The sequence below is a fragment of the Strix aluco genome, chromosome 2 (genome assembly GCF_031877795.1).
Source record: "Strix aluco isolate bStrAlu1 chromosome 2, bStrAlu1.hap1, whole genome shotgun sequence".
NCBI lineage: Eukaryota > Metazoa > Chordata > Aves > Strigiformes > Strigidae > Strix > Strix aluco.
Genome location: NC_133932.1, coordinates 120,114,045 through 120,129,584, shown reverse-complemented (window position 1 = coordinate 120,129,584; position 15,540 = coordinate 120,114,045). Strand labels below are relative to the sequence as shown.

At 35.3% G+C, this 15,540-nt stretch overlaps 1 protein-coding gene across 6 annotated transcripts in view; it reads left to right on the top strand.

Moving 5' to 3' along the window:
* ATM (ATM serine/threonine kinase) overlaps positions 1-15,540 on the top strand; it is an 82,017-nt gene that overhangs the window by 16,370 nt on the left and 50,107 nt on the right. For all 6 annotated transcript variants that reach the window (XR_012622121.1, XM_074816123.1, XM_074816122.1 and 3 more), the window contains 17 exons: positions 453-647; positions 980-1,075; positions 2,102-2,327; positions 4,302-4,433; positions 5,199-5,324; positions 5,440-5,529; positions 6,544-6,715; positions 7,912-8,111; positions 8,647-8,729; positions 8,838-8,993; positions 9,383-9,458; positions 9,610-9,740; positions 11,062-11,182; positions 12,489-12,665; positions 13,418-13,587; positions 13,892-14,138; positions 14,744-14,862. Coding sequence is in view for 5 of the 6 variants with exons in the window: in XM_074816123.1 (XP_074672224.1) it covers positions 453-647; positions 980-1,075; positions 2,102-2,327; positions 4,302-4,433; positions 5,199-5,324; positions 5,440-5,529; positions 6,544-6,715; positions 7,912-8,111; positions 8,647-8,729; positions 8,838-8,993; positions 9,383-9,458; positions 9,610-9,740; positions 11,062-11,182; positions 12,489-12,665; positions 13,418-13,587; positions 13,892-14,138; positions 14,744-14,862 (2,517 nt within the window). In the remaining variant the exon portion in view is untranslated. The remainder of the gene's footprint in view (positions 1-452; positions 648-979; positions 1,076-2,101; positions 2,328-4,301; positions 4,434-5,198; positions 5,325-5,439; positions 5,530-6,543; positions 6,716-7,911; positions 8,112-8,646; positions 8,730-8,837; positions 8,994-9,382; positions 9,459-9,609; positions 9,741-11,061; positions 11,183-12,488; positions 12,666-13,417; positions 13,588-13,891; positions 14,139-14,743; positions 14,863-15,540) is intronic.

Below are 15,540 nucleotides of genomic sequence, written 5' to 3'. Positions count from 1 at the left end.
CTGTGGCTGTATTTCTAGTTAAGAACTGCCCAGGTTTGTGTTTTAAGGATTTGAAACAGGCATAAATACATACATAAGTCTGAAAGCAGAGGCCGAAGAGGAAAGGCAAGCATCTTCAAATTTAAAATTGACTAAAAATGTAAAATCTGACTGAAAGATGTTGATTTTTTTTGAAGTTAAAAAGTATGTTTTATTCGAAATATATTTTGATTCTGAAATGAGTATTCTGAAACAGTCTTTAAAATAGCCAGGAAATGTCTGTAGTAGCCAAAATGTGGCTTTTGGAAATGCAAAGATTCTAATAAAGTATTTTTCCCGTATGCATGCTTATTAACTTGCTTATGTACTTGGTGCTCCCTGAGCATGCAGAAATACTGATTTTTCTTTAGAGGGCTAATCAGCAAATACCATGTTGTTTCTCACAAATGCCCTGTGTTCCATTTTTGTTACAGTTCTGCTGTATGTTGTTTATCATTAGTGATGTCTGCCTATTCAGTGCCAGAAAATTTGGACATAGGAATGGAACAGAATAATTCTGAAAGAAATCTGGATTATGTGTTAAAGGAGGCAATAATGAAATGGCTACTGTCATGCTGTTTGGAGGAGGACATGGAAGAATGTGCAGAGTTGCCTTCTGTGCTCTGCAGGTAGTCTTTGTGGCATAATTTTATATGTAAGATCACCCTATAACACAGAAAGCTGTGCAGGGAAAAGTGGATTTGCAGAATTGTATTATGTTAATGCTTTGGTAGAGTTTATAGGGTTTTTAAGCTTAATGTAGAATGTCATTCTGGGAACATATTTTAGTTATCTGTTCATAACATAGCAGATACGTGAACTATGTGTTAGAAATCTTAACTGAAAACTGAAGTTTCTTTGAAGATACACTGTTAATCTGGTTAATGTATGGGTGCACTTCAGGAATCCTAAGAGCTTGCCTGATTGCAAGAAAATACAAAACAATTTTCTTTTTTTACAGTGATTTTCCTCATCTTATATTGCAAAAAATTCTTGTGAGCCTCACAATGAAGAACTGTAGAGCTGCCATGATTTTTTTCCAAAATGATGCTAAATGGTATGTTTTAAAATCAGTCGTTATAGATACTTAATCTTACATTTGTCATTTTAGCAAGCAGAGATAATGAAATGCATGATTCCTCAAGTTCTTTTGCATCTTTCTGTACAACATCTTTCAGACCCCATAAAAACTGCTTTCGCAGTTTGTTAAGATGCTTTAAGCAGATGTCAAAATAGTCTCATGCTGACAGAGTCAAAGCTTCAGGTACTGAACAAAATACCTTACAAGGAATATGTGTATCATCTCTCTTCAGCAATGCAGCTAAATATTTGGTTATTTATCCGTATGTACATTAGGTATTTTTAACTCATTGTAATTGTATTTTTTGAATAATTTGTAACTTTATACAAATACACATTCATGCTTCTTAACATTACCTTTCATTCTAAAGGAAGCATATATCTTAAGAGTTTTCTTGAAGATAGATGTTAAGTAAAAAGTTGGCTAGATGCTTACTGTCCATATATCCTCATGCCACTCCACCTGTATTTGTGGCCTCAGCCACATGTTACTTGGGTCTGTCAGAGTCATTCTGTGAATGGTGTGGCATCTTTCACTGCTGCATATGTTCAGGCTTGGACTATATCCAGTTTCCTCATAATGAAACTGTGTATAACTTGTTCTGATGGAAGATAGAACTTTCCTACTAGAAGTTAGAAATACTAGTTTCAGGGGTTTTGTGAATTTCTGCTCCAATTGTGTACAGTAGGTTGAGGTCAGCCATCTTAACACAAAACAGATGCTGCTATATGAACTACGGTAGAACGTATGATCTACGTGCAGGCTTCGTTTTTCCCTGGAGTTTCTTCAGACAGAGCTAAAATGGTGGTATCCATTCCACAATGAAAGTCAGTTTAGAAATTAAAGATCAACCAGAGTTTGGAAGCACAAAAAGATAAAATATTTTATTTTGCTTTTGTTTATTTCTTGTATTTATATAATAGTTTTATATATTTATATACTAGTTTCAAAGACTTTTTTGTATACTGGCTGCTCAAGTAAAAATGATGTCTCTTCTTCCAGTGTGCAACACTTGCAAGGGAAAGAAGAAAACAATTTCTCTGATGTTGAAGAGCTGTATCTGCAGACAACATTTGATGAAATGGATATTTTCACTAACTTTGCAGTAAACGTTGCAGATAAAAATGTGACTGGTTCAAGACTTGCCATCAACCAAAATCTTAGAGAAACTCTGGAGTATTGTCTTTCAGCAATGTCAGAAAAGCTTTTAAGCAGCTATGCTCCTAAGGTAAGTTAAAAATTACTGTTACATCCTTGTATTTGTGCTCCAAAACAATATATTTTCAAGGCAAAGTATATAGATTTTCATTCCTTTTGCTGCTAAAAATGAACCACAAGCATTTGAAAAACTATCCAATAATACAAAATAGAAGTCTGTTTTTCTCTACATCATTGGCAAAATATCCATGGTTTTCATAAGTATGTGGGAATACGTAGAAGCTGCACGGAAGTGGAAGTGCGTGCAAAGCTGCCACATAAACCACTCTTACTCTGCTTTTTGTGATGTTTGTTTCAACTTCTGTGCTGCTGTAATGCTTTAAGCTCTTGCCAGCTTTCAGCCAAGATGGCCTGAGACACAGAGGTCTCAAATAGTTAGGTTTTGTGAAGAGAGGCAGCTGTGTAATGGAGTAATTGTAAAGAAAGCTGCAAATACGGGCTGTATTAACAAGAGCAGAGTCAGTGCTCAAGGGAACTGATTATCCCCCTCTACTCAGTACCTTTAGATACCATCTGAAATACTGCATCCAGTTTTGGGCCTCCCAGTACAAGACAGACATTTAGTCCATTCAGTGGAGCCCACTGAGATGGTGGGGGCTCCAGCACTTGACCTGAGAGGAGACGCAAAGGAAACTGGGCTTGTTCAGCCTGGAGGAAAGATGGATCTGGGGGGACCTAACAGGCTTTGGGGGAACCTGCCAGTGCATATAAGATTGTCTAGAAGACAGAGCCATGCTATTCACAGTGGTGTATTGCAGGAAGATGAGAGTCAGCAGGCAGAGTCAAGAGAAGGTCACACTGGCTACAAGACTAATTTTATCTACGTGAGGATAGTCAGGCAGTGCCACAAGTTGCCCTGCCTGAGAGGTTGTGCTGTCTTCATCCTTGGAGGTTTCCAAGTCCTGACTGGATCAACCCTTGAGTAGCCTGTTCTGACCTCAGAGGTGACCTTGCTGTGAGCACGAGGTTGGACCAGAGACGTACTGAGGTCCCTTCCAGCCTGGACTATCCTGTGATCCTATTTGTGTCTTCCCCTTGTTGAAACACCACAGAATCTCTTCTTTGTAGAGAAATTTTGACTTGTAGAGGAAGAGCCACCACATAATGGTAAAAAGTTCGTGAAAAAAATAAGCAGCAGGCTTTTTAAACTTCCAGTTCCTTTGGCAGGCTAACTTTGATTTTAATATAGTGGTGTGCCTTCTTTGTAATTCACTGCTAAGGTCCTGTAATATTTAGCGAGCCAAAAGAGGCAGTACCAAAATTTGAAACAAGGTACTGGCAATTAGGAGCTATAAAATTTATCTCTGGTTTTGCACCTGTACCAGTGGCATGTATGCATAAGTTTTCCCATCTTCTGTTTATAAGTACCTGCTTTTCAACAATGTGATAGCAATCCTTTTTGGTCTCCCTTCCTGAGAAAGTAAGACAAATAATTATTTGTCTGCTCTTTCTCTTCCTTTGATCTAGATGATTTAGACAGGTAAAAAGGGATCTCTGAAATGCTCCTGCAGTAAGCTTGCATGCATTTACAACCATCTGTGTCATTTGTTTGTTGACATAGTAGCTGCCAAGAAGCAACTTGGGAATTTACTAAGATCGGAGGAGACAGCAGTAGGAATGTGATATAGTTCCTAACTAGCTCATACTGTCTCTTGTTTTGGCAGGAGGTAAAATAGATAGAGCATGTGCGAAGAGCTGGAAGTATTGCTGTGATGGAATCTAAAGGAGAGGGAGAATTTAAAGTATTGTGAAGGAAGGAAGCATAAGGGCCATGGGACATACAGAGAATATTATAATTTGGAAAGCCAGAAGGACTTGTTAGGGAGCTGAGGCAGCTGCAGTGCAAAACACTAAGATGCAAATCTTCATTAATTTTGGTGAAATCTATATATAGGAGTGTTTAAAAAGACTCTAAAGAATTCTTTATTTTGGTGAAAAAGTTTAATGGTAAACCACTGGTATTTATACTGTGTATTTGATTTAGTCTAAGGTTGTTGCTGCAGAACACCTTGTCCGATGTGTCAGTCTCTTGATTGGTGTTCTTGGTTGCTATTACTACGCTGGTATATTTAAAGAAGAGGATGCCTGTAAATCAGAGTTGTTCCAGAACGCCAGGGTAAGCAGCAATGCATTTGGGAGCTGTTAAAAGTGAAATAAACCATTAAATATAAAATAGTTTGTAAAATTCCATTCATACTGACACATTTTCAGAGCATGAATATTTCCACTGGTTTCTGCTGAAAAAAAAGTCAGTTGAGAGAGGTTTAAATACGTTGCTGCTGCTGAAAGAGAGGAGTCACTGAAATTCTGTCAGTACACCAATGTATCAGTTTTGCAGTGGAGAGTATTCTAAATATTGATATATTTCTGAGTCACCCCTTTTAAATAAAATAAAATCATCGTGGACATGTGGACAAAGGACTTCTTAGAGGATAACAAGTCCTTTCATTTATAGGTCTTTTATGCAGGAATTTCTTAAGATCACTCAGTGGTTTAAACCAGTATGAAGGCAGCTATTATTTATTATTACTACTGCTACTACTATCTGAGGTGGTTTCTTGCTTAAACATGGAAACCCAAAACTTACATATTATGGAGAGATGCTGTATTTTTCTTTTGTGATGAAAATATCAATGTTTCAGGCAGGTCTAGGCCATCTTTTTGTTACTTCTGGAGCAGAATGAGTGAAACAAAAATCCAAGGGAAAAAAAAGTCCAAACTCACTGATGCACACTATAAATATCAAAGCTGTGCGAATGAGAATGTATGAAGTGAGTTTGAATGAGAATCACGTCCTTTAGTCCCTGTGTGTGTGCTGTGTATGTGTCAATGTATAAAGGAATTTAACTGATGTATTTTAACTGTGTTGTATTTTTACTAGTCTCTCATTCATTATGCTGGAGAAAGCATTTCTCAGTCTAAAAACAAACTAAATGAAGATGCCCAGATCAACTCACTGAGGACTTTGATAATGCAGTGTACAAAATGTTTATGCAATTGTACCAAGGTAAATTTTATAAAGGAATTTATATTTCTTCATTAATAAGATCACAAAGTTGAATATCATACATATGGTACCCAAAAAAAAAATTAACCTATCTGTACATCTTGCTTTCTTACAGAATACTGCTAGTAAGATGCTGTCTAACATATTCCTGCGTTTGTTAACATCAAAATTTATGAATGATCTCGTAGATATTTGCAAAAATCTGGTAAGTACTTTCTGTCTGTTTCTAAATGCAGTGCTTTTCTATGAGAGGATTGTTTTTACCGTATAGTAATTTGGAGGTAAACCAAATGAGATACTTAATTGCTGAAAAAATAAATCAAAATACATTGAGTTTTATAGAGAATTCTGAACTGGAAACATTTCTGTCTAGCATTTGAACACAGACGTAGGGGAAAAGTGAGAGCAGATGGATAACATTTGATCGAAATTAGTGTGCCAGCTCACATTAAAAAACAAATTATGTTATTTTTTGAATTTTTTAGTACTGTATTAAAGTAAAAGTATATACAGATTCTATGCCACAGAAGGAATTTCTGTAATGCATGACATTTAACTTTAATGCACTTGTAAAGTTTTAAAAGCTTCTTTTTATTTTGTAGTTTGATGGACTTACGTGCCTTAAAACACTTTAAAGGCGTTTATTGTATGGGTATTAAATCTTCTAATGTAAATGACTCACTGGGAAAAGTAGTAGGGTGGCATATCACTGTGTTTGGCACAACTCTTTAAAACTTCTCTTTTTGGTACATTGTCAGGTCTAGGTAGGCAAAATCCTTTGTTTTTTCAGGTGAGGAGAAGCTGAGAGTCTTGCCTTCCATTAACTTGTCATCTGGTAGGGAAAGTAGTAATTAGTGTGCCTTTAAAAAGGTCATATGCCTTCCTTTCGTTTCTCTGTAATTATGAAGTATAGCGAGAAGTTTGTGAGTCTTGTAGAGAGAACTGTTTTTCAAATACTAACAGTGTCCTTGGCACCATCTTAAACACAGGTATCTGTCTTAGGAAGCTTGTGTTCTAAAGAGAATAATACAAATCAAACAATTCACGTATATAAAAGACAGGTTTATCACGAAGGTTGAAATTCATCAGTTCAGTGTAGCTCTTATTGTCTTCACCCGTTCTAGTTCACGGGAAAACTGTAATGTCTTTCCTTGTGTTATGCCCCGGTGTTTCTCCTGTCCGTAAAGCCAGCTTTAAAGGAATGTGCTGTTTTTGTCAGATGACATTTACTGGAAAACCAAGTGAACTGGGAGAAGCAGATCTAATGGGGAATGATCCTGAAGAGAGTATAATGGAAGTAGATAACCAGGTATCTGATGATCTATTTGATGATCATTCAGTGACTGACATCAGTGATACAAATGAATCCAGTGAGACGCAAAATGTAACAGGTAAGTCTTCTCTGTGTCCAAAACTATTTGCAAAAGTTTGTTTTTACAGATTGCTCTTTGTTTGAAAGACGGTGAGATACAAAATTGTGCTGCATTAATAATAATTGAAGCAGGTAATTGTTGAACCAGGTACTTTATAAACAATAATAATTGCTTTGTACTTCATTAGTGTTTTAAAGATATTAATGAAGTGTGCTAGCTCATTTGGAAAGGAGAATTTTATTTTTTATTTTAGAAATAGTAAAATGCAAGCACAGAAGCTAGCTAATTTGTTGAAAGGCAGAAGTTTTGGCAAAGAAGAGACTGGAAAGTGTGTCTGTAGGATACCTGTCTCTGTCATTAGACTGTGCTTCATTTTCTTAAAAGTAATCCTATTTAACTTTTCTCCTTTTCCTGATCAGCAATTTCTTGACAAGGTCAGCTTTCTTATATCTCTGGACAGGATATGCAGAGGGACAGGAGCATTAATCTGTCTGTTTATTCCTGTTAGGAGCTACAAATACTGATGTTCTCTTTTGTTTTAAATTCTTTCTTGAAATGGTGTGTATCTTAGTTTTTAATCGGAACTATGTCTTTTGTTTATTATTGAATGAGAAGGAAATCAGGGTGTTAATGCTACAAGCAGCAGGTGGTCTGTTTTCCTCATCATGTTGAATAACTGTCTGTAGAAGTATCTTCTCCAACCATCCGATAAATAATTGTAGTAAGTAAAGTTTGCAATTGCAGAAAGTTACAAGAGTTCTAAATGTGACAGGAAAATGGCATTTGTAACTATTTCATTTAGGTTATAATAGAAATTTCAATGAGGATATTAACATAGTAGTAATTGTCATAATTTCAATTTTGGGGAAGCTTTGAATCCGTAGTTTAAAATATATCTGAAGTTATAGTTAACACAAAAGAACACAGCTGCAGATGGTTCTGCTGAGTTCATTGTAACCTTGATGGCGAAATCAGCCATATGTATAGGCACATAAAATTAAAAACTTCTGTTTTGGAGGGCCTCTGTAGAAGTGGGACACACACTCAAGAAGCTCTAACTGATGCAGTAGCTGCTTAATAACAAGTAAAATTAAAAGTTGCTGGTACACATATCTGTTCTGAGAACTAAAATTAGTTTTGTAAAGACCTGAAATGTTATCAACTTTTTTGTTGTCTTTGGAGAAGCATTTCTTACATGAAAATTTTATTTTCAGGTGCTTTGAGCCCATTAGCTGAGGAACAGTTGACAAAGCAGGATTTACTTCTCCTTGAAATTCTGAGGTTCTTATGTATTTGTGTAACTACAGTCCAAATTCAGACAGTGAGCTTCCGAGCCTCTGATATACGGAGGAAGCTGTTAATGCTTACTGATGGCAGTGTCTTTGATAGTGCTAAGCCACTGCATCTGCACATGGTGAGTGTGAGCTTTTTTTACAGCAGACCCGCCTCTGTATTTGTACTATTGTTAAATTTGTGTATTCTTGTCAATTGTATATTCTTGTCTTTCTCTTGTCATTAGTCCCCTGAGAAGATGTTAAAATGGCTACTTTTAGTGTCCTGAAGTGTGCTGTGGTCAGGGAAAGAGCAGTTAGAATTTGTAGGTTGTAAGCCAGAAAATAAAGAGTTGGGAAGTATAAACATCTTGCCTTTATCATTAATTATTTGTTAAATAGCTAGTAAATGGTCTCTGTAGTAGAATAATATCTGTGTTTTAGTTTACAAAGGAAGTATTTTTGACTGCCAAAACTAAAAATTTTATGAGCCATATTACTGTGTGACAGTCCTTGCATTAAAAGAGTCTAACATGTAAGAGCTGACAATAGGTGTCCTTGCTGCATGATTTCATGTAAGAGTTAGTGACAATGTTATAGGTTTTCTTTTTGTCTACTTATTTTCTTAAGTATTATTTTCCATTTTGGTTTGTTCTTTTTTTTTTTTTTATTCCTCAGTACTTGGTCCTTTTGAAGGAGCTCCCTACTGAAGAACACCTCTTGCCTGAAGATGACATTCTTATGCTTCTTAGGCCTCTTTCGTAAGAGAGAAACTATTCAGCATTTATTAGAGCTATTTCAGTTCAACAGCTAGAGGATTGGGGGGCTGTTTAGTGTTTCAAGATATTTTGTCTTTCTTTCTTTCACAGTGCTGTGTGTTCTTTGTACCGTCGAGATCAAGAAGTTTGTAAAGTAATTCTAAATAATTTGCTTCCTATAGCAGTAGCGTTGGCCCAGTCCAACGCACTTGCTGAAGAGACAGGACATGCCCAAGGACAATTTTTGACAGTTGTTGGAGCCTTTTGGTATGTTTTATCTATTTAATGCAGAAGTCTGTTAGGCATAACATTTTTAAATTTGCTATCAGTGTGAAGACCAGTGCTGTTGTGTGTCTTGCTGTTGGTATTCTGTGATACCTTTATTCAGCATTTAACTTTCCAGATTTTCTGTGTCATGTTATATGACATGCTACATTGTTGTATATTAACAAAGACTGATTGTGCTCTGGATTGCATCTGTAATTATAACAAGTGATAGCTTCAGCAATCAAAAATGAATTGTTTACAATTGGAGATTATCACTAAAAATGTCAAATCCTCCCAAACATGCCTGTTGAGCACAAAAGAATGAACCATGAGTAGCAGAAACTAATTGTTGGCAACTTATTAGTTTATTCAAATCTTCCTTATTTTAGGCATTTAGCTCAAGGAGGGAAATGCACTGCACCAGTAAGAGTGGCCCTTTTAAACTGCATGAAGGCTCTGCTTGAGGTAATCGTGGATTTTCTGACATTCGTTAGCATGTTAAGTATATACTTAACATGTACTTAAAAACAGTATCTAAAGATCTTTTGCATACATCAGTGTATATTCCACTGTAGGTCTTCTGTAAATTTTAAACCACAATGTTAATTTTCTTCAGGCTGATCCTTATTGCAAGTGGGCAATCCTCAACGTGATAAATGAAGATCTACCTGTGAGTGATGCTTTCCCACATTTTCTCGCAGATAGTCACCATCAAGTTCGCATTTTTGCTGCAAAGTCGATTACCAGGTGATAATGTAGATATTTTTTCTGTTTATAAGAATAAAGCTTAATTTCACTTAACTGGATGTTACTTCTGCTGCTGTATAGATGCTTGTTTCGGTACTTCCAGGGCTTTAATCTTGATGGAGTATAAAAGTCCACCAATAAGGTGTTCAAACTTTGTCTACATTTTAATATACTGTGATGTGAGAGAGAGAGAGAGAAACAAGATATATGTAAAAAATGATATATGATGGCAAATTTTGCACTGAATTTATTATACAAAACTTGAATAGGAAATAGTTGTTTATCCTCTAGAAATAGATTAGGTACATTGTGTACAATCAAAACTTTTTCAAGGGTCTTGTGTTTTGAGTACTGTATATAGTTCTTTCTCCATACATCAAAGAGGATGTAATTGAACTGGAATAGGAGTAGAGAGATGTTCAAAAGTATAAAACACTTTATGAACAGCTATTGGTTACACAAACTGGAGCCCTTCAGCACAAAAAATTAAATTGCAGGAGGTATATTGTATAACTCTACAAAATCTGAAGTGGAACAAATTAAAGATTGGCAGTTTTTTCCACTTTAAAGACTAGGGGACATCAAGTGAAGCTAACAGGTTCAAGATTCTAAGAAGATATGGTTTACTTCTTTGTACAACATTAAGTTATCCTGAGTGTTACCCTATACTACCTTCAGCTGTCTGGATGTTTACAGGGGTTCAAAAAGCAACAAATTCATGAAAGAAGAAATCATTGAAGGATACTAAATACAGTCACCACTTCTAACTCATGATCTGTCTAGGTCACCTGTGGTCAAATATTATATTCAAGGAATTGTTATTCCTACAAGGCAAGCACATGGTGATCGTTCTTAGGTATCTGCTAATAGTTACTTTGAAACGACTAGAGTAACATTTGTCCCATCTACTGTGGTGTTCCCATTTTTGTTACAAATAGCAAAGTGGGCTGGGACTTTATCTACAAAAAAATAAATTCTTGGAGAAACTTTTTACATATATATCTGTTGAATTAATATATTCCCAAAGTACTTCATGACATGAAATGCTCCATTATGATGGACAACTGAAGTTTGGCTTCCTGCATTGGCAGAGATTGGGAAACTTCTATATGTTTGCAAGCTATTCTCCACCATTTTGCCCCAAAGGATACTCTTGGTGTTATTGATAATGTTTGAGGGAGAGTAAGGAAAGACTGCTGTACAAGAAAGTTAAGAAGAAAATGATACTCAGAAAATCAGAATCTTATTGTTTGACACGCACAATATGCCGTAATTCTGTAGATTAAATGTTATGCTAATAATTCTTGTTCTGTTTTTGAAGTTTGTTTCAAGATGTGAAACAGAGAGATTCTTCTGGAATGTCAAAACCTCTTCCCTTGAAGCTCCAGCAAAAGGCTTTTGAGAATGCATATCTCAGAGTTCAGGAAGGAATGAGAAATCTGGTACCAACATCTAGTCATTAGTTTTTCTTAGTTTTCATCTTATGAATAAGATAAATTTTTTAATGATCATGTTTAGTTTTCCAAGAACATTAATTCTTCTGGACTTCTGATAATCTGAGGTGGTGAAACAAGGTGGTAGTCAGGAAATTCCTTACACATCCAGTCAGTCACCGTTTTGCCCACATAAGTAGTTTGTAAACTTTTTCACTGTATGTTCCAGACCACTCTTCTGTATCATACTATTTGTGGTTGCGGGCTTCAGTACTGTAACACTTAAGAACCAAAGAAAAATGGAGCCTCAGTATTCTAGACAACATATAAATAGTGAATAAAATACAATGTAAATTCAATTTTTTTTTTTTACATAGTATAAAACCAGATTTGTAAATTTCAGTAAGATTGTGTTTCCAGTGGTATTAGAGCAGTGGTTTTCACAAAACCAAAATTTGCTTAAAACATTAAATTATTCAGTAGAAGCTTCAAGTGAAGGAAGAGTTTTACTTCAGTGCAGTGACTGCAAATGCAATGGTGTATATTACTGTGGAATTTCTTTATTAATTTTTCTATTAATGTCTTTCACTTTTCCTCTTTCCTTGCTACCATGCTAAGTCATCTACATCATCTACACTTTCCTTTTTTTTTTTCCTGTCACACTATCATCATGTCATCTTCCTGCAGCATTTTCTCTCTGTTCCCTTTACCTGCTGTCTTGTACCTTGGGCTCGCTGCTGAGGCCTCATCTCTCATGTCATGTCATTTCATCTCTCTGTACTGTCACCTCCAGCTCTGTGTTGTCTGATCTTATTTCTCTGTTGCCTTGGCTCCCTGTTCTGTCACCTCAGCTTGCTGTTGTCTATTAGCTTCTGCCCGTTCATTGCAGTTTCTTGTTACTTTTATTCAATATTCATCACTTGTCAACACCATGCCTTAATAGGGGAAGGACTGCATTTGAATTACAAGGTAGTTCTTTCCTGTATGCATCAGGGAGGAGCAAAAAGGAGAGTTGTCTTGTCAATGCCTCCATCATTTCTCTGTTAAGTGTGTTACCTTTGTTTAAACTGCTGATACTATAACATGAACTGGAGTGTATGAGGTACCGGCGTGTGGGCTGGCATGCTGGAGGAAGCAACTCTGGTTGAGGAGTGGAGCAGACAGTTGGGGACAGTAATTTTTAAGCAACCAAAGCAAGATTTTCAGCAATATTTATGCCAGTGCCCTTAATTTTAAGTTATTTATGCTCATTTATTAATTAGGAGATTGCTTTAACAGAATATTTGTGTGAGTTCTTCATTATTTCTTATTGAAGGTCAGGGATCATGCAAGCCCTGAAGATCTTTTGGACAAACAGTGTAATGGAAAAGCGGTTTTGCTGATGCTTATAACCATGGTTCTGTGCTGCAGTCCGGTCTGTGAAAAGCAAGCTTTGTTTGCTATTTGCCAGTCTGTGAAAGAGAATGGATTAGAACCTCACCTTGTGAAAAAGGCAAGTATAAAATTCCATTTTATATTTAGGTTATAAATTAAGGTTAGGTTAAAATTGGAACGGTACAAAATGCTTTTGTCAGTACTGAAAGTTGTTAAATTTTCTAAAAGCGTGACTAATGTGGGACTTAAATATCTGAATGAATTTGTAATTATATTTAATGACCTACATAGAAATAATGACATCATAAAAGGCAATTTTCATGGTAAATCTTGTATGTTAAAAGACAGATTTGAAATAAAAATAGATTTTTATACATTGAAGTCTGCAGATCTCATTTAAAAAAACCTTTCTACCCAGTGGAAGTAAAGTGAGTTTTCCAATGTGGAAAATACGTGAAATAAATGCAGAGTATTGGAAGATGGTATGTGTCTTGTGGACTCTTACTTTGAAGTTCACAAGGGCATACTGCAGCCTTTCATGCCAGTCATTTTTTTTAGTGTGTGTCTTCTCTCCTTTTTATCCTTTCTTTCTATTCATTGCCTCTTGTTGTTACACACAGTCTCTACCCCGCGAAATGTGTACTGGCTGTCCTTTCTTGCATACCACCTCATATGGCGTAGTTGTAGTTCCTTGACTGCACTCTTTCGAGATCTGGCAATACAAATAATAAAAAAATTACTTAAATAGGAGCTGAGTTATACAAATATTCATTAAAAGGTAGGGGAGACGACACGAAGATGTAGTACCATCAGTTTGACATAGCGTCTTGTACTCTGCATGCTATTTCTGCAATCTTATTTCATGCACAGGTTTTGAAAAAAGTATCTGACATTTTTGGCTATAAAAGTATAGAAGACTTTATGACATCACATTTAGACTACTTGGTGATGGAGTGGCTGAAAATAAACGACAGTGGATATAGCCTGTCTGCTTTTCCTTATGTTCTTCTGAACTATACTAGCCTTGAGGAATTCTACAGGTTAGTTTGCTGTATGAAAACAACTTGTTTAGATTTATTTGCAATTATGACACAGGGTTTCAAATTCCTAAATGTAGTGCATCAGGATTTTGTTGTAAGATAACATATTGAGAGCTTTTAAAATGTTTTCCAAGTATCTTGTATGTTATATTTATGCTGGCAAGATTTTTTTTGTATAGCAGTAGCTAAACGATAATTACAATTTTACTTATGTGGTAGAGGAATAGTATTTGCTATATTATGCTTGAGATTTTTTTAAAAATCCAATTCAAGGACATTGTGGAAATGTATTTACTATGCATAGGTCTTGTTATAAAGTTTTGGTTCCACACCTGGTGATTAGAAGTCAATTTGAAGATGTGAAATCACTTTCCAACAAGATTGAAAAAGACTGGAGGCAGGTTCTAGCCGACTGTTTTCCAAAGATACTTGTGAATATCCTCCCATATTTTGCTTATCAAAGCCATGGAAAGAATGAAGTAGCAGAGCAAAGACATACAGCTTCTAAAGTCTACGACATGCTTAAAGATGAAAACTGCTTAGGAAAACAGGTATCTGTTTTAAATTTAGTTCTATGGCATTTAACAGACCTGAAAGAAACTTCCATATATTCTGTAAAACTGTAAATAGAACAACTTTATAGATACAAAAATTATTATTTTAATAAAGCCAAACTAGCCAAATTTTTATGCCAAGGTTTTCAAGTAGCTATTCAATAGAAACTTTCAGGCAGACAGTTGACTTTAAGTATAATTTTTCTCAGAATGTAATAAAATTTTTTTTACCATTCATTTTCCTTTACCATTCAGTTTCCTTGTCATTTATCTGTTTAAGTCATGTTTTTCTCTTAAAATATTTTGTTAATGCTTTACGAGAGCCATCTTCTCCAGAGGCAGACTCTATATTCAGAACTAGTGGTAAAATGAAATGTAATTCTTTTTTCCAGATACTGTAGGAAAGCAAATTGTTCTACCTGTGACTGCCATAGATAAGACTTAACCAGGCTTAATTTCTGAATGAATTTTATGTCATGGATAATTGAAAAAATAGAGAATCCAGACAGGAAAAAATTAGTTTTCTCAGAAGGAAAAGAAATGTTAGATTATTCTAGTTAAAATATTTTTTTCTTATTCAAACACAATTTTTCTTCTTCTAGCAAATTGACAATTTATCTCATAATAACTTACCAGAGATTGTGGTTGAACTGTTGATGACCTTACATGAACCACGTGATATCACGGTAGAAGATGGAGCTCATCTAAGTAAATATATAAGGTAAGTTTTGCAGATTTTCTAAATGATGAGTGTGTTTGTATAACATTGTGCATTAAAATGTGCCCTTCAGGCATAAGGAGAGGTGACCTTTAAGTTTAGAATTAAAGGATTTTATTGTCATTAGTAATGATGTCTCATAGGCATTCTTTCTCACATAGTTATTCACCAGTATCAGTAAGCAGAACCTCTGTAATATTTCAGTTGATGGAAAGAATGAATGGGTGGGCAAGAGAACACCGTTGTATGTTGCTGAGCTGGACTAAGGCAATGCCAATTTAGATTAGTTCAAATTTGGATGGACTGCCTTCTCTGTAAAATTGGTCAGGTTTTAATGTCTAAATTAAAGTGATTCTTTTAAAGGTGTTTAGAAGTCACTGAGAAGTGAAATGTTTCTTAACAAGTTCTTGTAGTCGCAGCTCTTGCCTTTGGTAAGGAGATTGCTTAAGCAATGTGAAATAAATGAATTTCTAATTAATAGAAATATTCTAATGCCATAAATACATTCATTTTTATGAGCTTTTCAATCTTTGTTGTTGTCCTAAAAATATCACTATTTGCATAGTTATATCTGGAAATAATTTTCCAGATTTTTCTGTTAAGATACAAACTATTTGGAAAAGCATTCCACTTTCTGAAGAAGATATTTTTATTGTAGAAATATAAAGTTGAAAGAAACCA